This window comes from Phoca vitulina, unplaced genomic scaffold (assembly GCF_004348235.1).
Source record: "Phoca vitulina isolate PV1807 unplaced genomic scaffold, GSC_HSeal_1.0 scaffold21, whole genome shotgun sequence".
NCBI lineage: Eukaryota > Metazoa > Chordata > Mammalia > Carnivora > Phocidae > Phoca > Phoca vitulina.
Genome location: NW_022589724.1, coordinates 4,122,056 through 4,148,813, shown reverse-complemented (window position 1 = coordinate 4,148,813; position 26,758 = coordinate 4,122,056). Strand labels below are relative to the sequence as shown.

Sequence of the window (26,758 nt, the reverse complement as noted above, 5' to 3'; positions counted from 1 at the left end):
GCTCCCTGCTCAGTGGGGAGCCTGCTTCTCTCTCTCCCGCTCCTCCCCACTCATGTTCTCTCTCACTTGCTCTACTCTCTCTCTCAAATAAATAAATAAATCTTAAAAAAAAAATAAAAGTTTTTCCTCACAACTCACAAAGATTCTTTGCTTGACCAAACTTCAGTCAGGCTCCTGAATCTCCTCTTAGGCCCTTCTGTACACTTCCTTGTAAATTCCAGTGTTAACCAGAACCCTGCTACATCAGTTTAGCAGGAAACCCTGCCCTGGATATCTGATCACTGCGGCTTATCTTCAGCAAGAATCCTGTGAAGTACCTTTAACCAAAATCACCCTTTACACCGGATGCTTCCTTCCCCTTAGTAATTTGCTATACACCAATCCCTATCCTGTTCCTTGACTATATAGTCCCACTTGCTCACGCTATCTTTGGAGTTGAGTCTAATTCCCTTCTGCAAGACCCCATTTCAGGGGTCCGTACACCTACCATCATGGCCCCCCTTGATGCCTTACCGTCTTCATTAAGTGCCACTGAACAATTTTTTTTTTAACACAAGCAAGAGGATGGACAAGTAAGGATCATATACACAGATGGAAGCTGTTGTCAGGGTGCTAGTTTCTGTGTTGGGTGGTGATTTCTTTTTTTTTTTTTTAAGATTTTATTTATTTATTTATGAGAGCGAGAGTGGGGAGGGGCAAAGGGAGAGGGAGAATCTCAAGCAGGTCGGAGCCTGATAACAGGGCTTGATCTCCCGACCCTGAGATCATGACCTGAGCCAAAATCAAGAGTTGGCCACTTAACCAACTGAGCCACCCAGGCCCCCACCATGTTGGGTGGTGATTTCAAGGGCATTTCTTGTATTATTATTATTATCATTAATAGATAGAAGTCCTTACATAGACACGTAATGAGAATTATGATTAATCTCTCTCTGTGACCCCAAAGTCCAGTCTTATAAAAAAAAGAAGAAAAAAAGAGAAAACACCCTCCTTACCACAAGGGAGGGAAGGTAGCTAAGGTGGAACAAAGAGGGGGGCTTACCAAATGAGAACCAGAATCTTGGAATCTAGTCTTTCTAAGAATTTTCCCAGTCTTTCCTATGTTACCACTCCTCCTACCTCTCTCTAGAATCCCTCAATTTATTATCTTTCATAAAATCCCTTGATAGCTTTCAACTTTGGGCTTTAATCTGAAAAACTGGCTCCCTGTTCTTCTTGTATTAGAAAAATATAGTTATTATTACCTATGCATAACGATAATCATGTAAAATAATAATAAGCACCCTTGAAACTACCATCCAACATGGAAATTAGAGACTTCCCATATGATTTTAACAAATGGAGTATGAAACAACCTCAAATCATTGTGTATTTCTCTTCCTATTGGATGAAGTTTAATCACATATAATTTTAAAGAGCCAACATCACAATAATAAAACATTTTTTAACCTCTCATGTAGAAGAAATCTGGAAGGAGAAGGTCTAGGACTGGTCCAGGAAATGGGACCAGCTTCCCAAGCTGTTCTCTGTGCCAGATCCAGCTGTCAGCCTAGGCAGTCTTTCCTATACTTCCAGACATTCCTAATGACGGACTCCGTGAGAGCAGGACACACATCTCATTCTTATCTCATTCTCATCCATGGTGTTGGCACTATGTCAGAACAATTCTTCTATCAATATTGGCTGTAAAATAGAGGACGGACGGATGCCCTGGTGGATGGAGGGATGCTCAGGTAGATGGATATAAGATTCTAATGAAATTTAATATCTAGTACCAACTAGATACGGTGTCCGTCACAACTCTTCAACTCACTATGGCAGGAACAGACACATATAAAGGAATGACCGTGCACCAGTGACGTGAAATTTGGATTTCATATAATTTTCACATGTACCAAAATATTCTTCTTTTTATTTTTTAACCATCCAGTAGTATAAAAACCATTCTTGGGGCACCTGGGTGGCTCAGTTGGTTAACAGACGGCCTTCAGCTCGGGTCGTGATCCCAGGGTCCTGGGATCAAGCCCCAAGTCGGGGTCCCTGCTCCTCCGGGAAGCTGCTTCTCCCTCTCCCTCTGGCTGCCACTCCCCCTGCTTGTGCTCTCTGTCAAATAAATAAATAAAATCTTTAAGAAAAGAATAAAAAACATTCTTAGTTTGTGGGCTGCACAAAATCAGGCAGTGAGCTGTAGTTTGCTAACCCCCGGCCTAGAAAGGCAACCTGACAGAATTAGAAGCACTAAGAAAGGCAATAAAACTATGAGGTGGAAACCCTAGGAAGCCAGAGTGGAATCTAGCTGGCTTTTATTTTCCTTTCGCTTTCCTTTTTCCTCCCCAGGGTCATTCCACATTGCTTTCCTGGGCTCCTCGGGACTTGTTTTCAACCAATGTGCCCATTTTCTCACACCTCCAGTGTTACATCATTCAGAACAGTATTTGCTTAAAATAGGATTCTGGAAGACCAAAGAACGTTCGAGACCCAAAGTAATAGCTTTCTAATGAAGGGCTTTCGTACACTGAGAGATGTCATTTCATTTTTTTTTTTTTTTTATTTGACAGAGAGACACAGCAAGAGAGGGAACACAAGCAGGGGGAGTGGGAGAGGGAGAAGCAGGCTTCCCGCAGAGCAGGGAGCCCAATGCGGGGCTCGATCCCAGGACCCTGGGACCACGACCTGAGCCGAAGGCAGACGCTTAACGACTGAGCCACCCAGGCGCCCCGAGAGATGTCATTTCATTAATATGAATAAATCTCTATGCGTCCCCATGATGAAATATCATGCCGGCTTCTATTCCTCTCACAAAAGAAACATGCTTCCTGCTTGCATGACTTGGGGCAGCCCTGAAGGCAGGAACAGATGTACATACTTATGCTGGAACGAGTAGTGACGACCTATTCGAGAGGAAAAAATATTCTGCAGTTCTCATGTGGAGACTGAGTTGACTTGAGACCTCACTGCTCTTTTTAGAAGTGCTTAGATTTTAGGTAGTTTCACATTCATGATATGTGAATAAAATAAAGGGCACAGTGTATGACAGATCACATCGTCACATATCACTTCAATGAGCATTTATTATATACTTAGTGAATACTTGGCACTTTGACAATGAGCACTAAGTTATCTCCTTCAGCTCTCACCCAGTTATTTTTGGATCTCTTATTAAACCTCTGTGGCCTGTTAACTAAATGATTTCTGAGAGACGAAGCTCAGAAATGACCTCTCTCAATGCATGAAAGCCCTTCATTAGTAATGAGAGCCACTTTTCAGACATCTGTCTCATGAGTCTCTTCTCCCTTTGCTCAGCTCTCTCTCCTAGATGTTCTGTGCAAAATTTTTAACCTTCTCATGTACAAAAAATCTGGAAGTAGGCGGTCTCATTCTTACCTCATTCTCATCTGTGGTGTTGGCACGACGTCAGAACAATTCTTCAATAAATGTCTGCCAAAATGAAGGGTTGGGGATGGGTACTGAACCACGGAAGCCACTCCCAGGAGACTGACAGGTAAGTGGAAAGGGCCACAGACCTAACTCCCATGCCTGGCTAGGTGACCTGGTTAAACCAAACCTTTCTGATTTTTTAAATAAATGTTCACATTTCTGGCTTTTGGAATAAGGAAGGGTTTGCACTTGGCAATTATCTTCTCAAATCTTTCGCCGTTTGCAAATTGGGGATGATAATCTGTCATGTCCAGGAGTGAAGTGACGTTCATAAGGCGCCTGGTATAGGTTGGGTGCGGTAGGGATTTGGGGCGGAAGTGGTGTCGGCTGTTATTTTTATTATGGGCAAAACCAATTCCCTCCAGCGGAGAACACGCTTGCAGGCCGGCTGGGGCTGTGAAAAGCGCAGAGACCTCATCCTTCCAGCATTTCAATTTCCTTAGCCCTGAGCCTGCTTTTCCCTTTCTGCCCATCAGTTGGCGCCTTTTGCCGTCCTTTTTTTCCCTCAAGCTGGTTTTGGGGGCTGCGGTCGCTCCGCAGCTCGCAGGTCACATGGCCTGCCGGAGCAAGGGGACCCGGCGCGGGAGCTGCGCCGCGGGAGGAGGTGAGGCTCCCGCGCGCACCCGAACCGCGCGGCGCCCGCTCCGCCCGGGCCTCGGGGTTGGGCGATGGCTCCTCTGTGGCGATGAGCCAGCCCGCCTAGGCGACACCAGAGGCGGCCCTCGGCGTGCGCGGCGGACGGAGCTGACCGCCCCCACCGGGTAGGTTTTCGCTGCGTGCGATCTGCCCAGCCTCTCTGGCATCGCAGCCGGAGCGCGGGGACGAGGATTACCCGGGCCGCCGCTGGCGCGGGGAGAGCCGCAGCGGGTGCTGGCGTAGCTCCGGAGGGCCTGCGCCCCCGGCCGTGCGCTCTGGGCAGGCGAGCTTCGCCGAGGCCCGGCCCGGGGCGCCGGCCGCTTCCTGCCGGAGGACCGCGGGGACCCCAGAAAGGCGTCCCCCGCGCGGCCCGGGCCGGTGTCAGGGCAGGGATGAATGAGTGTCGCGGCGAGGGCGTCTCTCCACCCCTCGCTCGCTTCGGCTGCGCCGCGAGGCCGACAGGAAGGCGCGAGCCGGGCGCGTGCGAGCCCAGGTAAGACCCTGCTCCTGGCCCGCCTGGCCCGGCCGCACAGCCAAAGGGCGCATCGCCTAATGGCCGCCCGCACGCGGCGAGGGTCCCTCGCGCGTCCGCCCCTCCGGCCAGCCGGGCTCGCCAAAGCGCTGCTGCGGCGTGGGGTTTCTGCGCGCGACCTCGCAGCCCGGGGACCGAGGAAGGGCGACCCGGCAGAGGAAGGCGTCCCTCCCAGCTCCCGGAAAGACCAGCCGAAGGGAGCCAGCGCGGCGATCGGAACCGTTAGCCTCGACCTACGGGTGGGGAAACTGAGGCCCGAGCGCGATGGGGACTGCCCAAGGTCAGCAGCTGACGCTAGATCCGGGACTGTGGTCTTCCGCTCCTATTCTCTTTCCGCGAGGACTGGAGGGGACCACCCCCCGCTAGTCACATCCTCCTCCTGGCCTCTGGGCGCGGGCGTTGTCGGTGCCGCACTGCGCCCGAAGTGCCCAGGGGCGAGAGCTCCTGCAGGGTGGGTGTGACCCTGGCATCCCCTGCTGGTGCTGGGCTGCCCCCGGGAGAAGCGCAGGGCGGCTCCAATGATGATCTCTCTATGCGGCCCATTAGCAAAACCTGCAGGTGTGTGTGCGTGTGCGAACTGGAGAACTGAACTGGTAAGGGGGATAGCTTTTTTTAGGGGTGCATTTCTAGAGTGCACTGTACCAGGTACTTTGGGAGGTGACAAGAGAAAACTACGTGTGTCTAACACCTAGCCTTATTAAAATTATTAGAATTTTTTGAAGGATTAGCGTATTACAAAGCATTCAGGAAACAAAAATGTAAAGGAGAAAATAAAGATAACTTAAAACTTCATCTAGATTGTTGAGACTTTTTGGATATCGTCTTAAAGTTTTCTCTGCATACAAACATCTAAACCAATAAGGTAGACAAAAATAGCATCTTGTTTTAATTTGCACGTCTGATTACCCAGGGGGAGCTAGTACCTTTTCCTCTGTGTACTTGCGTTTTGCATTTACAGGGGTGAACGTCTTAATTCTTTTGCCCCCCCCCTCTTTTAAAAGTAATTTCTATGCCCAACCTGGGGCTCGAACTCACAACCCCGAGATCACCAGTTGCACACTCCACCGTCTGAGCCAGCCCCTCCTTTGCCCCCTTTTCAATTGGAGTGTCCTTCTGTTCCTGATTTTTAAGCATTCTTTATATATTACGCATTGAAGAAGTAATTCTGTCATTTATGTTGCATAGTCTTTCCCAATCTGCTTGACGGTTTTGTCAGTTTGTCATCTTTGACCGCATATAAATTTAACTTTTTCATTTAGTCGTGTTTTTTTTTTAATGGTTTCTACTTGCGGACCTTGATGAGAAGGGGCTTTCCTAAACCTTTAGGCTTTTCCTAAAATATATAACTATTCTTCTGTATTTCCTTCAGGGACCTTTAAGCTTTTGTTTGAAAATTTTAATGTGAAATTTATCCTAGCTTAAGTTATAAAGTGGAGAGCTAATTTACTTTTCCTGAAGAGTTCGCCAGTTGCCGCAAAGCTATTAAGTCCATTTTTCACCCCGATTTAAATTGCTTCAGTTATGATAGATTAAATTATTACATGTTTGTATCTGTGGGGATTTTCGCCTCTGTCTATTTATCAGTATATTTTGGTGCTGGTGCCATGTTATTTTAATTACTAAAATTTTATAGTAGGTTTAAGATCTGGTTAGGCAGATTCGCTCTTACTACCCTGTATTTTCATTTTCCTGGCTCTTAGAAAAATCAATTTTATTGAAGTATAGTTTACATGCAATAAAATACACCATTTAAATGTATATTTTGATGAATTTTATCAAAGGTAACCACCATCACAATAAAAAATTATGAAGTGCTACATAAAATTGATGTTATTATTGTACAGGGGCCCTGCTAATCTTTGATACATCCTCCTAATTTTAGTATATGTGCCAGCAAAGCGAGCATTTCCTAGCATTTTTTATTAGTACTAATTCCAGAAAATCTTTTGAATGCTTTGGTCAAGTTAACTAACCTCTCCCTCCCTGCGCCACCAAAGGAAACAAACAAAATCTTGTCTGGATTTCTTTTTTTTTTTTTTTTTTAATATTTTATTTATTTATTTGACAGAGAGATAGAGAGAGAGTACAGGTAGGCAGAGAGGCAGGCCGAGGGAGAGGGAGAAGCAGACTCTCTGCTGAGCAGGGAGCCCGATGCGGGGCTCGATCCCAGGACGCTGGGATCATGACCTGAGCCGAAGGCAGACGCTTAACGACTGAGCCACCCAGGCGCCCCTCTTGTCTGGATTTCTGTTGGATTTTGATAACAAGGGTCCTCAGAGTATAGGGGCCCTGGATGTCATGTTCACCATCCCAATGCCCGGCACAAGACTCAGTATTTGTTGAATGAATGTTTAATAATTATCATAAAAGTAATATATACTCTTTACAAAAGTGTTGAAAGGGGACGCCTGGGTGGCTCAGTCGGTTAAGTGTCTGCCTTCGGCTCAGGTCATGATCTCAAGGTCCTGGGATCCAGCCCCATGTGGGCTCCCAGCTCAGCGGGGGAGTCTGCTACTCCCTCCGCCCTTCCCCTCTCCCTGCTCATGCTTGTGCGTGTGCGCTCTCTCTCTCTCTCTCTGAAATAAATAAATAAAATCTTAAAAAAAGCAAAAGCAAAACAGGAAGCTTCTATTCCTCCATACTTCATCTCTCTTTCCCTAAATTATACTCCATATTAAAAATAGAATGACCATACTATGTACATTTTTCTACAATTGCACTGACATAGTTGGCATTATTTTTCCCGTAGAGACTTAAAATCTGCTCAAATTGTAACAGATTACCATAGATTGAGTGGTGTAAACAGCAAAACATTTCTTTCTGGAGGCTGAAAGTCTGAGATCAGGCTGCCCTCAGAGCTGGGTTCTGCTGAGGGCCCTCTTCCTGGTGTATGGATGCTACCTTCTCACTGTATTCTCACTGTATTCTCCCTGGCAGAGAGCAGAGTGAGCAAGCCAGCACTCTCCCACCTCTTCGTATAAGGGCACTAATCCCAACATGAGAGTTCCACCAGCAAGACCTAATTACCTCCCAGAGACCCCATATCCAAATACCATCACGTTGAAGATTAGCGTTTCAATACACGAATTTGGGGGGAGTGCATTCAGTCCATAGCAGAGACCTAGATAAGACTTTTTAAATGTTAGTATATTTAAAGCTTTCTCTTCCTTTTTAATGGCTCCTTATAACCCCTTTGTATAATTATCTAAAAATGTGTTTCCTGTTGCTGGATATTTTCTTTCCCTGCAGTTCCTTCCTCCTTCCTTCTTCCTCTCCTTTTCTCCCCTCTCTTCCCCTGTCCCTCCTCCCTTCCCCCTCTTTATCTTTCTCTTTCTTACTATTACAAACAAAACTGCCATGAACATTCCTTGTCCATCTTTGGTAGCAAGTGTTGGCATTTCTGCAGGATAGATATCTAGAAAGAATTTCTATGTCAAGGGGGATGCACATATAAAATTTTTATAGATATTGGTTCAACTTTCCTTCCAAAGGTTGCACCAATTTATACCAAGTGCCCATTTGTTGAACTGGGCCACTCCCTCCTGAAGTAAATTGAACTGACATTATATTAAATATAGAGATTAATTCTAGAGAAAGAGATCTCTATCCTGTTTCATTAGTGAGGCTTTCCAGTGGGGAAAATCTTATGTTTCTCCACTTACTAAAGATTTTTTAAATATCTTTCAGTAGAATTTTATAGTATGTGTGTATATTCTGCATATTTAAAAAATTTATTCCTAGGTTTTTTACCCCATTTTCACGGGGATCTTTTATCCCATTAATTCATTTGGTTATTGTCTGATTAGGTGAAGCAGTTTGTGTATGTGTATGTGTGTGTGTGCGCGTGTAATACTATATATTATTTTAAAATATTTTTACATATTAATATTTACATTTACATTCTGAAACTCTGTTACCATTTCTAATGATTTTTCAGCTGATTTTCTTGGGTTTCCAATCTCTGCAGAGACAGTATTGCATATTGGTTGGGAACATGGGTTCTGGAGCCTGTCTGCCTAGGTTCAAGTTTTCCCACACACTTAAAAGCTTTGTTAACCTTTGATACAATTTAATTCTGTCTTTAGGTTTTTCAGGTATAAAATGGGCTGAATAATAGTATTTCTCATAGGCTTCTTATGAGGATTGATGAGATGCTTAGAACATTGCCTAGCACATAATACGTGCTCAGTAGACATGTACAAATAAGTTGATCTCTGCACACTATAAGGCCACGCTCTCTGATACTCCCAATTTTAAAGGTGAAGGAATTGAGACCCACTGAGGTTAAATGACTTGACTGTGAGCATTTATTTGCTTAACAAACATTGAGCCTCTCCTATGCATAGAGTACTGTGATGAGTCTGCAAGGGATATCAAAGATAAATCATACTGAAATCCACTAACAACAGATTTGTAAGTCCAATTGGGGCATAAGTCAGGGGTCATGAATAAAGCCATGGAGGGCAGCAGGCCTTGTGGACAAAATATGGGCTTTGGAATTTCTCCTCTGTTTTAATTTCCTGCTCTCAACTTGGTAGCATTTATTTTTTTTCCTCTAAATGGGATTAGTTCCATTGCTATTCAAGAGTTGCTATTTTGGTTAAATGAAATAGATGTAAGAGTCTATTACAGAACTTGGGTATGTAGTAGGAGCTTAATAAGTGGTAGCTATACATAGATAGAGTCTGAAGTAGCAAGTGATAAATGAATGTTCTGGGAGGGAAATTTATGTAAAGGGGCCAAGCACTTGAAAAACAAGAGTCTATTTCTGTTTGGGGTAGATGAGGGTTGGCTTTTAAGAGGTCCCTTTTGAGCTGATTCTTGATGGTTGAGTAGCCTGTGTGAGGAGAAGAAATAAGACTGGAGAGATAGTTGAAACTGGATTGTGAAGAATCTTGGTGAAGAATTTGGACTTCATTCTGTAGTCATTGGGGAATCATGAACAGTTCCACAGAAAAGAGCGTCGTGTTCCGACCTGTGGTTCAGAGCATCAGAGGGATGCTGATAATGTAAAACGTTACCATCATTTGCAGTGTCTTCTGTTTGAAAAAGGGCTTTCATAGCCACTGTCCCATTTCATCCCCACAGTGCCTCCATAAACGAGGTATTTTTCATTTTCCTATTTGGCAGAGGCAGAATAGTCTCAGATAAATGATTTCTTTACAAATGGACCTAATGAGTGAGTGCTGGGACCAGACACGGACCAAGATCTTGTGGCTTCCAATCCAGTGCTCCTTCTGGAAGTCGGAGGCCTAGTTAGGAGCCTGTTGCTATCAGCTGGCCTGGAGGTGATGAGGAGTAACAAGGGAGGCAGTGCAGAAGGGCATGGCTGTGGCGGGGAGAGGAGAGAAGAGAGGCGCCAAAGAGGCCATATGGGTGGCATTGCTGGGACTTGGGAAGTGACTGGATAGGGCTGAGAAGTCAGAACGTACTGGTCTTTTGGACCCAAGGTTCCTGGGAGAGTGGTGGTGCCATTCACGTAGGAGGGCAGCAGTGGGAAGCAGTCTTCTTGATTGCTGATCCCCTGACACTCAGCCTGGGGTACTCCCTCACATGCCCCTGTGACCCCTTCAGCTTAATTTTTATTTATTTTATTTTATTTTTTAAAGAGATTTATTTATTTGAGATAGAGAGAGTGCAGGGGGAGAAGGAGAGAGAGAGAGACTCTCCAGCAGATTCCCTGCTGAGCACGGAGCCCGATGCGGGGCTCGATCCCATGACCCTGAGATCATGACCCGAGCCAAAATCAAGAGTCAGCCGCTTAACCGACTGAGCCACCCAGGCGGCCCCAGCTTAATTTTTAGAAGCTGCAGGAAAGTGTAACTGTCACTGTCACTCCATTTATTCATTCTAGCCCTATTTCCTGTTCATTTCTTGGTGTCTTTGTCTTCTACTGTCTTTTCTGAGCCCTCCATCCGAGACACAGTAACAGACATAGTCCAATTTACAAAATGGTTGTGTTTCAAAGTGTACCAGGAAGGCATAGATAAGAACTCAGTAATCATTACGCCGTCTGAATCGGGTCTGTAATGGTGTCGTTGTTTTCGGGCCGCCTCACGAATGCCAGTCAGCCCACAACATTGTGGAGTGTGGTCCTGAGCTGGTGATGCCATGGGTGACTATGGAATTCTGGGAAAAGACAGAGTGGTAATGCACACATGGTCCTACTTCTGTCCCACCCCCATATTGGGCTGGGAGTAGAGACCTCCTTCCCTCAAACTACCACTGCAAAATCCTGTTTTCAGGTAAGTTATCTTAAAACCAAATCAGTAAAGTGAAATAAATTGTAGGAGGCCTGGAACACCACACCCCACAGTGCAGCAATTGGTTAAATCCTTTAAGAAGATGTTTTAAAAAGCAAACCAGAACATAGTCTTGAATATCTACCAAACTCCATGTGGCTGAATTTTAGGCAAACCAGTCATCTGATCATTGAAGGATCTGATCCCACCTCCCATGGCCCAAAATGGGTGTGCTAGATTGCATTATTGTCCAAGATATATTCTGCCTCTCCCTAGAGAGACATGTATTTCCCTAACCATTAGCTTCAGGCTTGGCCGTATGTCTTTCGGTACCCCTTCTTGCAGGAAGATTACATAACTCTGTTCTCTTGAACTCAAGGGTTGTTATGTAACTTGTGCTGGTCAATGAAAGGTAGGTGGACGTGACGTGTGTCATTTTTGAGCTGTGACCTTGAGCTGTGTCTCTTTCTCCTCTGCCACAAAAGCAGCAATTTCTAGAAAAGAGGCAGTTCCATCTACCTTGGTCCTGGAGTGTGAATGACAGGGAGCAGAGTCTTCACTGATCCATAATGGACAAGTAACATGAGCAAGAATTAAACCTCTTTCCTTATAAACCCCTGAGATTTAGGGGTCATTACTCTAGTCTGTCCTGACTCATACTGTGTATAGTGATATGGGGGCCAGATGCCTTGTGAGCATTTTACAAATATTCCAGACTCTGAGCAGATTGCTAGAGCCTTTCTTTTTTCCCGCAGGCTTAAAAAGTGGCCTGCTGCTTTTGCTTTCCATTGAACCTTCATCAGGAGAACAGCACTCTGGCACTGTATTTTTAAAGCAAGCTATTCCTGAGATGTTAATGATTTTATTGCCCCCAGTGGGGAAATTGCCTGGGATTAAAGGTCCTCTTGATGTCAGTACCAGGTGCTCCAGTTCCTGACCCACCTGCCAGAGGGGGGAGAGAATCAGGAGCCTGGGGTGTCAAGGGGCAGGATAATAGGGCCTGAGGGCAGCAACACAGGGGGGCTTGGAGAGGACTGACATCTTAACTTCTCCTGCCCCACACAACGAAACTGAAGGAAGATCATCATGCTCGCTTGATGAACAACTTCAAGAAAATCTTCTCCCCTTGTATCCACCTGGAACTTGTTACAAGCCTCTTTTGTGCAGAAAATTTGAAGCCAGCCCTGCACGCACACCAGGCCCCCTAGCAAGATCCTAGAAAATAAAGCAGGAAGCCACGGGCCTGGGAAGGCTGGGTGCTTTTAGGGTCCCTCCAGTCATACCTGGATTTAAGAGTGTGCCCTTTGAGTATATTTTCCCCCTTTTGCTACACAAATAGTAGCATGCTAGACAGACTTTTCTAGGTCTTCTTTCACTGAAAATACATCTTAAAAATTTTCCATATCTGTATATGAAGAGTTTGCTTTTTTTTTTTTAAGATTTTATTTTATTTATTTGACAGAGAGAGAGAGAGACAGCTAGAGAGGGAACACAAGCAGGGGGAGTGAGAGAGGGAGAAACAGGCTCCCCGCTGAGCAGGGAGCCCGATGCGGGGCTCGATCCCAGGACCCTGGGATCATGACCTGAGCCGAAGGCAGACGCTTAACCGACTGAGCCACCCAGGCGTCCCCAGAATTTGCTTTTTTGAACCTTTTTTTTTTGTTGAGAACACTTAAGTTCTACTGTCTTAGCAAATTTCAATATTGTATCTTAGCAAGCACAGTATTGTCAGCTGTAGTCACCAAGTCATGCATTAGATCCTCAGACCTTATTCGTCCTATTACTAAAAGTTTATACTCTTTGACCAACCTCTCCCTACTCCCACAGCCCTCCCCTTAGCACCTGGTAACCAACGGTCTATTCTGCTTCTATGAGTTTGACTTTTTTTTTAGATCCCACATACAGATGATACTGTGCAGTATTTCTCTCTCTCTGTCTTATTTCACTTAGCAAAATGCTTTCTGGATTCATCCATGCTGTCACAAATGGCAGGATTTCCTTCTTTTTTTCTAAGGCTGAATAATATTCCATTGCACGGATAAACCACATATTCTTCATCCATTCATCCCTCCATTAGTGGACATTTGGGTTGTTTCTGTATCTTGGCTATTGTGAATAATGCTGCAATGCCAGATACCTCTTTGAGATAGTGATTTTTTTTTTTTTCCTTTGGATATATACCCAGATGAGGGATTGCTGGATCATTTGGTAGCTGTACTTTTAATTTCTTGAGGAAGCTCCATACTGTTTTCCCTCCATATCTCCAGAGGGGCTGTACCAGTTTATGTTTCAGCCAATAGTAAGCACGTGTTTCCTTTTTCCACATCTGTGCTAGCATTTCTTATCTCTTGCCTTGTTGATAACAGACATCTTAATAGGTGTGAGGTGATATTTTATTGTGGTTTTGGTCTGTGTTTCCATGATGATTAGTGATGTTCAGCACCTTTTCAAGTGCCTGTTGGCTGTTTATATGTCTTTGGAAAAATGTCTATTCAGATCCTTCTTTGCCTGCTTTTAAATAAGTGGGTTATTGTTATTATTATTGCTATTGAGTTGTATGAATTCTTTATATATTTTTGGATATGAACTCCTTGACTAATATGTGGTTTACAAATATTTTCTTCCATTTTATAGGTTGCCTTTTCATTTTATTGATGGTTTCCCTTTGCTGTGTGGAAGCCCTTTAGCTTGATGTAGGCGCACTTAGTTATGTTTGCTTTTGTTGCCTGTGCTTTTGGTGTAAAATTAAAAAAAAAAAAATCATTGCCAAGACCAATGTCAAGACGCTTACCTCCTGTGTTTTCTAAATTGCCCTGGCTCTCCAAGGTCTTTTGTAGTTACATACTAATTTTAGCATTGTTTTTCCTGGAATTTTAATAGAGATTGCATTGAATCTGTAGATCCTTTGTAGATCATCTGTAGATCATTTGGGGTAATATGGACATTTTAACAATATTAATTCTTCTAATCCATGACCACAGAATATCTTTCCATTTATTTGTGTCACTTTCAGTTCTTTCAACAATGTCTTACAGTTTTCAGTGTACAGATATTTCACCTCCTTGGTTAAATTTATTCCTAAGTATTTTATTCTTTTTGATGCTATTGTAAATGGGATTGTTTTCTTAATTTCTCCTTATTAGTGTATAGCTATGCAACTGATTTTTGTATGTTGATCTCATATCCTGCAACTTTACTAAATTCATCTATTGGTTCTCGGTTTTTTGAGTCAGGTACCATTGGCAATTGGAGCCAGGTGATCCAGGGGCCCATCCCTCAGGTGTTGCTGCAAAAGCCGGGGCACCGGGCCTTTGTATAAGCTCCTTCCAGAGAGATGCTGGGGATCTGGTTTTATCATTGGAGTGAGCCCATGGGAGAAGGTGGGAGAAGTGCCTATCAGTTCCCCTGGGTTCTGGGGAGAATCTCAGCCAGCTCCTAGATATGTGCTAAGTTAGAAGCTGGACCCTGTGGCAGGAACTTGTAAAGCATGCACTCAAAACCCTTCCAGGGAAAAATTAGGGGATGGTCATTTCTGCCTGCTCCCTGCATGCTGAGCCCTGGAGGGGATAGAACTGGCAAGTGCTCATGTTCCCACAAAGAACTGCTTCTTTGTTTGCTATGGTCCTGTTGGTCTCATGGATGCAAGCCCCACTGGCATTCAGAGCTAGATGTTTTCAGGTGGGAGTCTTAAAATTTGGGGTGCTAGATATGTGGCCCAAACCCTTTACTCCTCAGGGAGAAGCTGGGAATGGGAAGTTCCCTCCCCGTTATAGGGCACTGTATTGGGGGTGGGGTTATGGTTGGAGTGTGTCTCAGCTTTCTTTCCTACCTGTTTCAACGTGGATATTATCTCATTTTCCCTAGGTGTAGGGGTTCCTCAGCTAGTTTCTGGATTTCTCTCAGGGAATTTCTCATAATGTAGCTGTACATTTAATGCATCCAGTGGGAGGAGAGAAGTTCAGGAGCCTTGTTGCCATCTTGGTCCCTTCCAAGTTTGCTTGCTTTGAATGGGTACTTTGTATTCCGTTCTTTGGATGTATCATGATTTATTTGACTCACTCTCAATTGATGAGCACTTGGCAGTATTTTGCTATTACAAATAATGCTGCAAGTCATTTCTCACACTTGAGAATATTTATCTAGGAAGGAATGTTAGAAATGGAATTTGCAGAGTCATTAGTGGTTTTCCTAGATATTCCCAAATTAATTCTACAGAGGTTGTGCTGATTTATACTCCCATTAGCAAAATATGTGAGTGCCAGTTTGGTAGGCCCTACTTTGCATGGGTCAGGGAGAGTGTATTAAAGGATGAGAAGAAGCTATCTACATAAAGAAGCAGGGAGGGTAGGGGAATAAAGTGTTCCAGGTTGTGGGAGTTGTGTGAGCAAAGGCCAGGAGTTGGGTAAGAGTGTAGCATAGTCAGTGTTCTGAAAGATCAGTGTGTCTAGAGCTACTAATTGGTGACATGTGGCTATTGATTACTTGAAATGTGACCAGTCTGCATTGAGATATGCTGTAAATGTAAAATATACACTGGATTTCAAAGACTTAGTGTAAAAAAAACATAAAATACCTCATTAATAATTTTTCATATTGCTTTCATGTTGAAATAACAGTTCTGATGTATTGTATTTAAAATATATTATTAAAATTAATTTCATCTGTTTCTTTTTACTTTTTTACTGTGGCTGCTGGAAAATTTTAAATACCTAAGTGGCTCTTGCATATATTTCTATTGGAGAGTGCTAGTCTAGAACAGGGATTGGTGAACTATGGGCTGCTGGCCAAATTTGGCTTGCAGCTTGTTTTTATGTGGCTGGAGCACTAAAAATAGTTTTTATATTTTTAAAGAGTTTTACAAAAGAAAAAGTCTAGGAAGAATATGCAACAGAGACAATATGTGGCCCGCAAAATCTAAAATATTTACTATCTAGCCCTTTACAGAAAAATATTGCCAACCTCTAATTTTGAGTAACTAGCGCACAGTCCAGATCATAAAGGGTCTCGTGGACCATAGTAAGAAATGTGGATTTTAGTACCAGAGCAATGGGAAGCTAAAGAAGGGCTTTAAGCAGGAGAGTGATATGAGCAGATTTATGCGTTTAAATGATAACTGTGTGTGTGTGCACACGCACACACACACACACACACATACACACACACACACAATCCTTAAACAGCCCACCCCTGGGACTGATCTGGACTAAAGAGCGTCACATTCTTGCTTTACCAGAAACTGTCATCACAAATGTGTCGAAGGAGTGTGGATGGGGATTTTGCACCAAACAGAGCTCTGCAGTGTCATATTGTCACATTATCATGTCTGTGCTCACCATGGGCCTGGCATTCTCCAAGCTGCAGGCCTTATCTTGGTGACTGTATTTTGTTCCTCCTTATAAGTGGGTACGGCTCTCTTGGGTAATAGCAAGCGCAAGGAGAACAAGGTGAGCAGAAAGACACCTGAATGACCCCATTCCTTACCAGGAGTATAAGCTCAATGCAATTTCAGTCCTTGGCTTCCACTAGGAGTGATGTGCATCCACGTGATTTAAATTAACTCCATTGGCCTGAGTAGCTCACAGGGAGAAGCATCCCATCTATCGTACTCTGAACATTCACAAACCAGCAGGCCTGGGATTGCCTGCTATTCAAACCTCTCCTTGCTATTTCCCTCTTCAGGTACTACCCAGATCTCTTACTAGTACTGGGGTAGTCTGTCTCACCTCTGGGTCCCACAGTATAATGTGCTTCTGATGCTGAAATGAGCCTTTATTGAATTATTATGTCATTATCTTATAGAGAGAGGTGTGGTATTGTACACAGTTCTAGTGGGCTGGACAGGTTACTGCTGTAATAAACAAGTCCAAAAATCATTAGTGACTAGACAGAGTGGATTATGTATTACTCCCCACACAGCCCACTCTAGATTGGAAGGCTCCTGGGAGGTGAGCAGTGGGAGGGACCTCTCTTCTCTGTGTCATTCAAGACCTCAGGCTCCCTCCATCTGCTGGCTCCACCCTCCTCCAGAGCCACTCAGTTGGCGAATGGAGAATGAGAAGGTCAGGAAAGCACAAATGCTCTCAACCACCTTGGCCCAGGAGTCACACCTGTCACTTTGCTTTTATTTTCCTGGCAAATCCTACTCACTGGACCCCACCTGGAAGAAGATGAGCTAGGGAATATGGTCTTTCTGTGTGCCTGAGAAAGGGAGGACACGGAAATCACAGCCCTGAATGCAGCACCACAACCTCATATGGTCCCTGGGCAGCCCTTCCTTCAAGATAACTCACAAGCGAGGCGGTTTCCTCCAAATGTGTACACGCTGTATTATGCTTCTGACATAAGAGGTTTAGGTTTACCTTCTGTTCTTTAGACACCGCTTAGTTTTGCATTGACATTACTGGTGTTATACTGGTTTTGTCCTTTTAATTCTGTTTCTCAGTATGAGTCTATTTTCCCTCAGATCATTAGGCCTCCTTACTCCCAAGGTATTACTTGAGTTTGTATGTATGAATACATTTTTATTTTTTTATTTTTAAAGATTTTATTTATTTATTTGAGACAGAGAGAGAGAGCACAAGCAGGGGGAGCGGGAGAGGGAGAGGGAGAAGCAGACTCCCCGCTGAGCAGAGAGCCCGACGAGGGGATCACGACCCGAGCCTAAGGCAGAGCCTAAGGCAGACGCTTAACTGACTGAGCCACCCAGGCGCCCCTGTATGGATACATTTTTTAAAAGATTTTATTTGTTTATTTTATTTGAGAGGGAGAGACAGAGCACAGGCGTGAGTGGGGGGAGGGGCAAAGGGAGAGGGAGATTGAATCTCAGGCAGACATCGTGTTGAGCACGGAGCCCGACGCTGGGTTCGATCCTACAACCCCGAGACCATGACCTGAGCTAAAACCAAGAGTCAGACGCTAAACCAACTGAGCCACTCAGGTGCCCCCATATGGATACATTTTTTAAAAGTTTTATTTAAGTAATCTGAGCACCCAACATGGGGCTCCAAGTCAGGACCCCGAGATCAAGAGTCACAGGCTTTTCCAACTGAGCCAGCCAGGCGCCCCAAAGCTGTGGAGAAATGATGGGACTTTCCACCCACTGAGTGGCTGAGTTGGGAGTCACATGTCTGCCTGACCTCCAGCCTGCACTGCAACATCCTTTCTGGACCAGGCTGGGGGTAACTGTCTCTTCTATCTTCATTTCTGTGTATCCCTCCCTCCTTCATTGCAAAGCTGCTCATGGACCTTTCTTCAGATATTTCCTCCCCTCCCACGTCTGGGGCTCTGGAGTTCACTTGCATATGGGAGATACTGATTCCTATGGTAGTGCTATAAAAAGTAAAATGGGAGAACAATCAGAATTAAACTAAGATGCAGTTTTAAGTATAGTTTCATGAGATTAGAGAAATAAGAATGGAAGATTTTGACAAAGACATCTCAGAGAATCCTAAAGAGTCCTTTTCTTGTTTGGGATGTGCAGAAAAGACAGTTTTCAGAAACTGCTCTGCATAGTCAGTCAATACACACTTGCTTTGGAATTTACTTTAAATGTGTATTTGCTTTGTGTCAAGTCTTGCTTTTTCATCTGTTTTAAGAACACAGGTCTATGTAGCTGCTGCATCGAAATAAGGATCTTACTAGCCAACGTGGTGACTTCCTGGCACATTGTAAACCCAGCTAACCATCTGAGGGTGTGGCAACTTGCTTGGATACACCAAGATTTCCTTGCTCATAGAAATAATGAAAGAATCCCGGAGATCATTAACCCACACAACCGAAGAATAGTGTACTGGAGAAAATACTTGGAAGTCTCTAGTAGCTACAACTTAGAATTGGAATTTCTGGGTTGATACGTGCTGCATCCCGTCTCTGGATTGTTTTTTTGTTTCTTTGTTCTTTAAGGCCTCTTACCATTCTGTACTTGTCTCTCTCTAGGTTTGACTTGTGCAGATTCGGGCCTGCATTCCAGGATGGTTTGTTCTTGGGACCAGACCTGACCAGAAGTTGACCTCATGAGCACATCAGCCCCTCCCGCTGCCATGCTCCTCCGGAGGCTGAGGCGGCTCTCCTGGGGCAGCACCGCTGTCCAGCTCTTGATCTTAACGGTGGTGACGTTCGGCTTGCTGGCCCCCCTAGCCTGTCACCGCCTCCTGCACTCTTACTTCTATCTGCGCCATTGGCACCTGAACCAAATGAGTCAAGAGTTCCTGCAGCAAAGTTTGAAAGAGGGCGAAGCTGCCCTCCACTACTTTGAGGAGCTGCCGTCTGCCAATGGCTCGGTGCCCATCGTCTGGCAGGCCACCCCCCGCCCCTGGCTGGTCATCACCATCATCACTGTCGACAGGCAGCCTGGCTTCCACTATGTCTTGCAGGTGGTGTCCCAGTTTCACCGGCTCCTGCAACAATGCGGCCCCCAGTGCGAGGGGCACCAGCTCTTCCTATGCAATGTGGAACGTAGCGTGAGCCACTTCGATGCCAAGCTGCTGTCGAAGTATGTCCCGGTGGCCAACCGCTATGAGGGCACCGAGGATGATTATGGTGATGACCCTTCGACCAACTCGTTTGAGAAAGAGAAGCAGGACTATGTCTATTGCCTGGAGTCCTCCCTGCAGACCTACAACCCAGACTATGTCCTGATGGTGGAAGATGACGCCGTCCCGGAAGAGCAGATCTTCCCAGTCTTGGAGCACCTTCTGCGGGCTCGCTTCTCCGAGCCGCACCTCAGAGATGCCCTTTATCTGAAGCTCTATCATCCCGAGAGGCTCCAGCACTACATCAACCCAGAGCCCATGCGGATCCTGGAGTGGGTCGGCGTGGGCATGTTGCTGGGGCCCTTGCTAACCTGGCTCTACATGCGGTTTGCTAGCCGTCCAGGGTTCAGCTGGCCCGTCATGCTCTTCTTCTCCCTGTATAGCATGGGTCTGGTGGAACTGGTGGGCCGGCACTATTTCCTGGAACTGCGGCGGCTGAGTCCTTCCCTGTACAGCGTGGTCCCTGCCTCTCAGTGTTGCACCCCCGCCATGCTCTTCCCTGCCCCTGCGGCCCGCCGGACCCTCACCTACCTGTCTCAGGTGTACTGCCACAAGGGCTTCGGCAAGGACATGGCACTCTACTCACTGTTGAGGGCCAAGGGGGAGCGGGCCTACGTGGTGGAGCCCAACCTCGTGAAGCACATCGGGCTCTTCTCCAGCCTCCGGTACAACTTTCATCCCAGTCTGCTCTAGAGTGCCAAGAAATGCCTTTCTGAACTTGGCCGCTTCTCGGTGATTCCGATACCGAGTTCTTTATTTCGACATGGTTGCTTGCAGTTATTTCATTGTTTCATGTTGTTAGGGATCTAGGCACTGAGACAGCTGAGAACGTACACGTCAAGAACCTTGGATTTCGTAACTCTGGCAGGAGTGGATGTTCGCCCCGAGGCGGGACCCCTCTCCCTCCACACAGCCACGCTGCCTCATGGAGTCTGACCCGCCCGCCCAGGGGGCATTTAAATACCAGTTGTGTTCTGCAATCGTCGTCAGCTCTGCTTTGTGATCGAGCTTGTGACTGCCAGAAATATTGTGCACAAAGATAATGACCGTTTTAGGATTTTAAGGGTAGGATTTGGTGAAAGGTGAGATCCTTTCGAAGGGATTTCTTTCTCACTGGGCATGAGAATGGATGTATGTCTAGAACATATGTCCAAAGAGGCAGGACCATATTGGCGGGTTCCATTTGTTTCTTTGACCTGGTGTAGTAAAAGCCGGTAAAAGCCGTTGGCGGGGCCTGACGACTTGGCGGCAGGTGATCTTGCTTCTGTTACGTGGTGTTTCTTTCCCATGCATCTGTAGCGTACTGATGGTCAGTATTGTTGTGAGAACTTTAAGGCACAGCAAGATCTGGAAGCGCCTTCTGGATCATCAAGGTCAGACTGCTTATGTTCAGTAGTGATTTCATATTGAACGTTTCTATCATATTCTGATTCTTTGAAAATTGGACTTTGAAGGATGATGTAAACTGGGTGAGCTCTTTACTAAGAGCATATCCTTTTCCCTAACTTTGCTTGCTAACCGTTCAACCTCATTATTTTTTTCCTTCTGGTTATCATGATGTTAGAGAAGCAAAAGCGTAGACTGTGAAGTCGGAAGGGCCTGAGTTTTTATTTCAGATCTCTGCCATGTCCTAGTGATGTGCACTTGGGCAAGTCATGACCACTCTGAGTCTCTGTGTCTTCACGTGTAAAATGGGGATGGCCATACCTACCTTTGAAAGTTGCCTTGAGGATCAAGTGACAGAACGTATGTAAAACACCCAGCAAGTGCTCACTTAGCCCATGGAAGGCACTTGGCAAATGCTAGTTCTTTTCTCTCCTGTAATGAGCATATAACACTCAAGTGTATTTTGGATAAAGATATTAGTGATACTGCTTCAAGTGTGTAGTAGGGCCCTAGGGCTCCCACCCGGGGGGGTAGCCATTCTGGACCAAACTCCTAGAATAAAGGCTGGCTTGTCGTTGTGATTTGTGAAGGAGATGTAGCTCAGCTTTCACCTGGCGCTGCCTCCAGCCAAGACAAAAGTAATGGTTCGTTCGAACTGGAAATGATCTGAGACTGGTCTTGAGCTTATTCCAAGACCTGCGTCTGAAAACTGTTCTCCTCCAAAGTTACACTTAAATGTCCCCTGACGATACTTACCAAGCCAGAGGCCAGTAAGTCCCCTCGTGAAGATGGATGTGGACATCGGAGGTCAAGCGTTGACGGGTCGTTTCAGCGCCACGGCTTCATTTGCTTTTGAAATTTCCAGTGAGCTTCCATCCGGAGACCCCCTGGAGAGCACTGAGACAGGACCTGGGAGTTCCACACCATGCTTTGCAGATGGACAAACTGAGGCCAAGGCCAAACTGCGGGGCTCGATCCCAGGACCCTGGGACCATGACCTGAGCCGAAGGTGAAACCGCTTCCCCAGGGTCGCTCAGCTGGACAGCAGCGGACTTCCAGCTCCGGCACTTTTCTCTTAAGCACATTCATTTTCTAAATATCCATGCCGTCAGCATCTCTTTTGTAGAACCTGATTGTAACCTGGGCGGAACAATGTCTCTGTAAGCTCCCATGGTAGAAACTCATTGTCCTGTAGGTCTTGGGGAACCAACAGGTCTACGTGTGTGTTGTGTTGTTCTCGTGAGACGTCATGTGTCGCTCAGGAATGTCCAGAGTGAGCAGAGCTTCTGGATGACTTGTCAGGATGTTCAGATTCCACTGCTTCGTTCATCCTCTCCCCATCCCTGGCTCATCCCATGTTCGGGGACAGAAGCACCCCTGGCCTGCAACTCTAAATTAGAGTCTGTTGCATTAACGATCGGATCTCCTCGGGAATGTTTTTTGCCCAGCAACAGGAAAGTTACATCTAAGCTAGCTAAGCAGAAGATAGGGAATCATTGCCGGTTGATATTTCTGCTCTTTCGGATTCAGTTGTCTACCGCATGCAGATATCTCCTCCCTTGACTCCTTCATTCTGGACGGCTAAAGCCATCTTTGCCTTGTCTAATTTCCTACGTATCCACTAAGATGCCTTCCCCCATCGATCTTAACTAGAGCCTACTGTCTTTGGACATTTTCTGCAGAGGCAAGCTCAGTTCTGCTGTCTTATCCTCACCCTCTTCTAGATCTCCGTCCCTTTTGTCCCTCATTCCTAGAGTCCAGTTTTTGTGTGCTGTCCTTGGTTAGGACAGCTGGCAGCTTTACACCAAAGCTGAAGTCTCGTTTAATCCTAAGCAAGGGGGCTAGAGGAGAACTAAAGGACATAGGTCACCAGGAGGGTGAAGGTCTCTAACAGAACCTGCTCACCCTTCAGGGTTTAAATAATTGTCAGGCCTAAGAAGTTCCCTATTGCGACTGGGTATATTTGCATAGACATATCAGTTCAAATTAGAACACCTGTTCCACTGAGGCATCCTGAGAAGACTTTTGTCATTCTCTCTCATTCCTTTTTTTTTTTAAGATTTTATTTATTTATTTGACAGAGGGAGACACAGTGAGAGAGGGAACACAAGCAGGGGGAGTGGGAGAGGGAGAAGCAGGCTCCCCGCAGAGCAGGGAGCCCGATGCGGGGCTCGATCCCAGGACCCTGGGACCATGACCTGAGCCGAAGGCAGACGCTCAACGACTGAGCCACCCAGGCGCCCCTCTCTCTCATTTCTGTGGATGGACTTTTCTAATGTGAATAGTATCAAAACTACACACACACACACACACACACACCCCATTTTGGAGTCCCAAGGTAGCCATTCACAATTATGGGCTGTTGGCTTAAAAATTCATAACTGATTTTGTTGTATTTCTTAAGTGGAAACATTTGAATTGTGCATTCCTTTTTATTGTTGTTTAAAGAAAAAAGGGTGAGAATGCAACCGTGCAACTGGAGAATACAAATCGGATTAATATGATGATAGGATTAATCTAATTTACCTTGGATACACTCCTTATTTGGTAGAACTTATTTAGTTGGTAACTTAAATTTGGGTAGAGAGGCATTCTAACTGGAGTTGATTGCTGTGGGATTTTTATATACCCTACGAAACATTGTGAGTTACAGTAGTACACAATATGAAGTTGGCTAATTTTAAGTCACATGAACCACTTGGATATTTTTATCCCAACTACAGTGAATTTGCTGAGAAATGCTCATTAACTGGCACGGGTTTTGTTTTTGTTTTTAGGTTGGATTTTATTTGGAAAACCTTTGGGGGCTATGTCAAAGATGATCGATAATGTAATTAAAAAGTACTTAATGTATTAGAACTGCAGTGGAAATGTGCTGTGGCTTCCAGCTCTCTCCAGGACTTGGGTTGTAGCATTGTCGTGAGTCATCACTCTTAAGAATGGGGATTTTTGGCTTAGAACTTAACAGATTTTCTTGATTTTTTTCCCTAATGCCCTACACAGAAATGTGAGTGAATGAACTGATTCAAAAGAGGCAGCTCTACTAATAATCTGGGGTAAAAGCAGATGAAAATCCAAAGCCAAATGATGAATTTATGCAAAAGAAACACGGAACAGATGGTGTAAGTATGTAGGAATGGGGTAGCTTTAAGATGTCTGAGAGATGGAAGAGGAAGACAAAGATGTAGAGTGAAGCAGAGGATCTCACATTTGTCACCTGTTTCTGTGTGTCCCAAACTCCATATGTAATAAATTCCTTTTTTTTTTAAGATTTTATTTTTAAGTACTCTCTACACCCAACATGGGGCTCAAACTCACAACCCCAAGATCAAGAGTCATATGGTCCACTGAGCCAGCCAGGCGCCCCTGTAATAAATTCTTCCTGTGTGTCCCACTGTCATGAAATCTTTATAGGACCAGCCTATGGAGAATGCATAGGAACTAAATAATGAATAGTCAGTGTTCTAGATAAATAGTTCATTACTTTGCTAGGACCTGGCTTCCTACTGCATTTAGAATAAAATTCAGCCCCCCTACATTCCCTTCCAGGCCAGGTGGAATCTTGCCCCTGCAAACTGTCTGACTTATGTCTTATTACCACTCCCATCCTTGTTCTCCAGGCTCTAACCACACCAGCTTGCGTTCACTTGCTTAGACTTGCTGCACTGATTCTTACTGCAAGGCCTTTGTGTGGCCATCCTCTCTATCTGGAACACTTTTCCTGTGGCTGAATCTTTCCTATAATCTAGGCCTCAACTTAATTTTAATCCTTCCCAATAGACTTCCCATCCTCTCTAAAGCAGTCGTCCCCCTTCCCGACCCCCAAGCCCATCTATCACTTACCCAGTTTGATTCTCTTCAAAGCTCTTGTCATGACTGAAATTCCCTTATTATCTTGGGATATTTCCCCCTTCTTCTCCCCCCACAGGATATAAACTTCCCAATATCTGGACTCTTCCTTTTTATTTATGCTGTATGCCCTGGAACAATACCTGACACATAGTAGGAAATGAGTGAATGAAAGAGGAAGGAAGGAAGGAAAGAAAGGCAAGCAGGAAGGAAGGGAAGAAAAGAAAAAGAAGGGTAGAAAGGGTAGAGGGGTCCACAGTGGAACTGCCTATGGAAAAGAGAAATACTAGTAGAAGAGAAAAGGGACTAGGGAGGAAAATTTAGGAGAGACAGAGTAGAGTCCAGGTAGTGAGAGTTGGTTATGATGTACAATTCTGACTCCACTGAAAAGCTTTTTACATGCATTCCAGGCAGAGGGAATGACAAGCACGAAAAGGAACTTTTGACACCAACCACACAGCTGCTGTTTTGGGTTGTTATGGTTTTATTTCTAGTGTGTGCATTGGGAGTTGTGGGGGCGGGGAGGGTCCTGTGTGTTACTGTCAGGCGAAGGCTGGGATTTTCCTTTTGGGCTGCAATCTTCCTGGTGCTGCCAGTGGGAATCATCTAGATATGAACACCACGCATGGTGGGTCCACGGCCTCTTCTAGGACTTTTAGGCCAAGAGGCTGGAAAGAGAGTGACAGAACAATCCCCACACTGTACCGGTGAACTCAGGTTATAGGGGTGAGTGGCTCTGGGTGGTAGGAGTGGTCTTTGGCAAAACATTATATGATTTAACACAAACCAAGAATAGAGACGTAAAGCTTCCCAGAGACGAGACGTGAGGAACAGGCCACTCTTAGAGGATCGTTTTTCTTTCTTTTTTTCTTTTTTTTTTTTTAAAGATTTTATTTATTTATTTGAGACAGAGAGAATGAGAGAGAGAGAGAGAGAGAGAGCACATGAGAGGGGGGAGGGTCAGAGGGAGAAGCAGGCTCCCTGCCAAGCAGGGAGCCCGATGTGGGACTCGATCCAGGGACTCCAGGATCATGACCTGAGCCGAAGGCAGTCGCTTAACCAACTGAGCCACCCAGGCGCCCCGAGGATCGTTTTTCTGATACATGACTTTTGGGTTATTTTCTGTTCTGTTAGCATGGCTTTGTTTATTTTTTTTTTAAAGATTTTATTTATTTATTTGACAGAGAGAGAGACACAGCGAGAGAGGGAACACAAGCAGGGGGAGTGGGAGAGGGAGGAGCAGGGAGCCCGATGCGGGGCTCGATCCCAGGACCCCGGGACCATGACCTGAGCCGAAGGCAGACCTTTAACGACTGAGCCACCCAGGCGCCCCGTAGCATGGCTTTGTTTAAATGGGAATTCTCCGCAAAAGTTGAGTCCTCTGCAAAACTCATACACTGGCAACACTTTAGACAAAGAATATATGGCACCCCAATTTGGTTTTATCCAGAAAAAGCTGTAAGCTGTGGCATTGCTGTGACTCCAAGACCTGGTTGCTTGTACAGTTAGCAGCCCATATTTTATTTTATTTTTTTAAAGATTTTATTTATTTACTTGACAGAGAGCCCAAACAGGGGGAGCAGCAGAGGGAGAAGCAGCAGAGGGAGAAGCAGGCTCCCCGCCGAGCAGGGAGCCCGATGCGGGGCTCGATCCCAGGACCCGAGGATCATGACCTGAGCTGAAGGCAGACAGACGCTTAACCGACTGAGCCACCCAGGCGCCCCTGGAGGCCCATACTTCAGAAACACAAGTCAACTAGTCTGTGTAGATTTCTTTCTAGCACCATGTTTGGGCAATTCCTCTTGTCCTTCTCAACCATACTTTGCCAGCCCTAATATATCCGGAATCCATAGCCAGCTAGGGTTCACCAAATGAAGGTTGGCTTCCATCTAGCTCCTCCTGCAAGGGAGTTTATGATAAAGGAGGCAGGGTCCCTGGAATCTACACGTGGAGTGCTCTCCTTTTGAACAAGAAGAGGAAAAATCATCTAAATTTTAAAAGTTATTAAAAAAAATAATGGTGTCTATCACATTCATAATCATAGTTCATGTATTATTCTGCAAGGAATTACATCAAGCAAAGTAATCATATGTAAATCTAAATATAGTGTTTTATCTCCATCTTAAAAAATGCCTAAATCACAT

General features: G+C 45.2%; 1 protein-coding gene across 7 annotated transcripts in view; it reads left to right on the top strand.

The window, feature by feature from the left end:
- The first annotated feature begins 3,424 nt into the window (after window positions 1–3,424).
- Window positions 3,425–26,758, top strand: part of PGAP4 (post-GPI attachment to proteins GalNAc transferase 4) — a 62,417-nt gene continuing 39,083 nt past the window's right edge. Inside the window, exons 1-3 of one of the 7 annotated variants that reach the window (XM_032419165.1) lie at window positions 4,112–4,199; window positions 18,784–21,925; window positions 26,176–26,190. In XM_032419165.1, coding sequence (XP_032275056.1) covers window positions 18,861–20,072 — 1,212 coding nt within the window. In that variant the 5' untranslated portion in view covers window positions 4,112–4,199; window positions 18,784–18,860 and the 3' untranslated portion in view covers window positions 20,073–21,925; window positions 26,176–26,190. The other 6 variants (XM_032419164.1, XM_032419160.1, XM_032419163.1 and 3 more) reach the window with 6 other exon arrangements.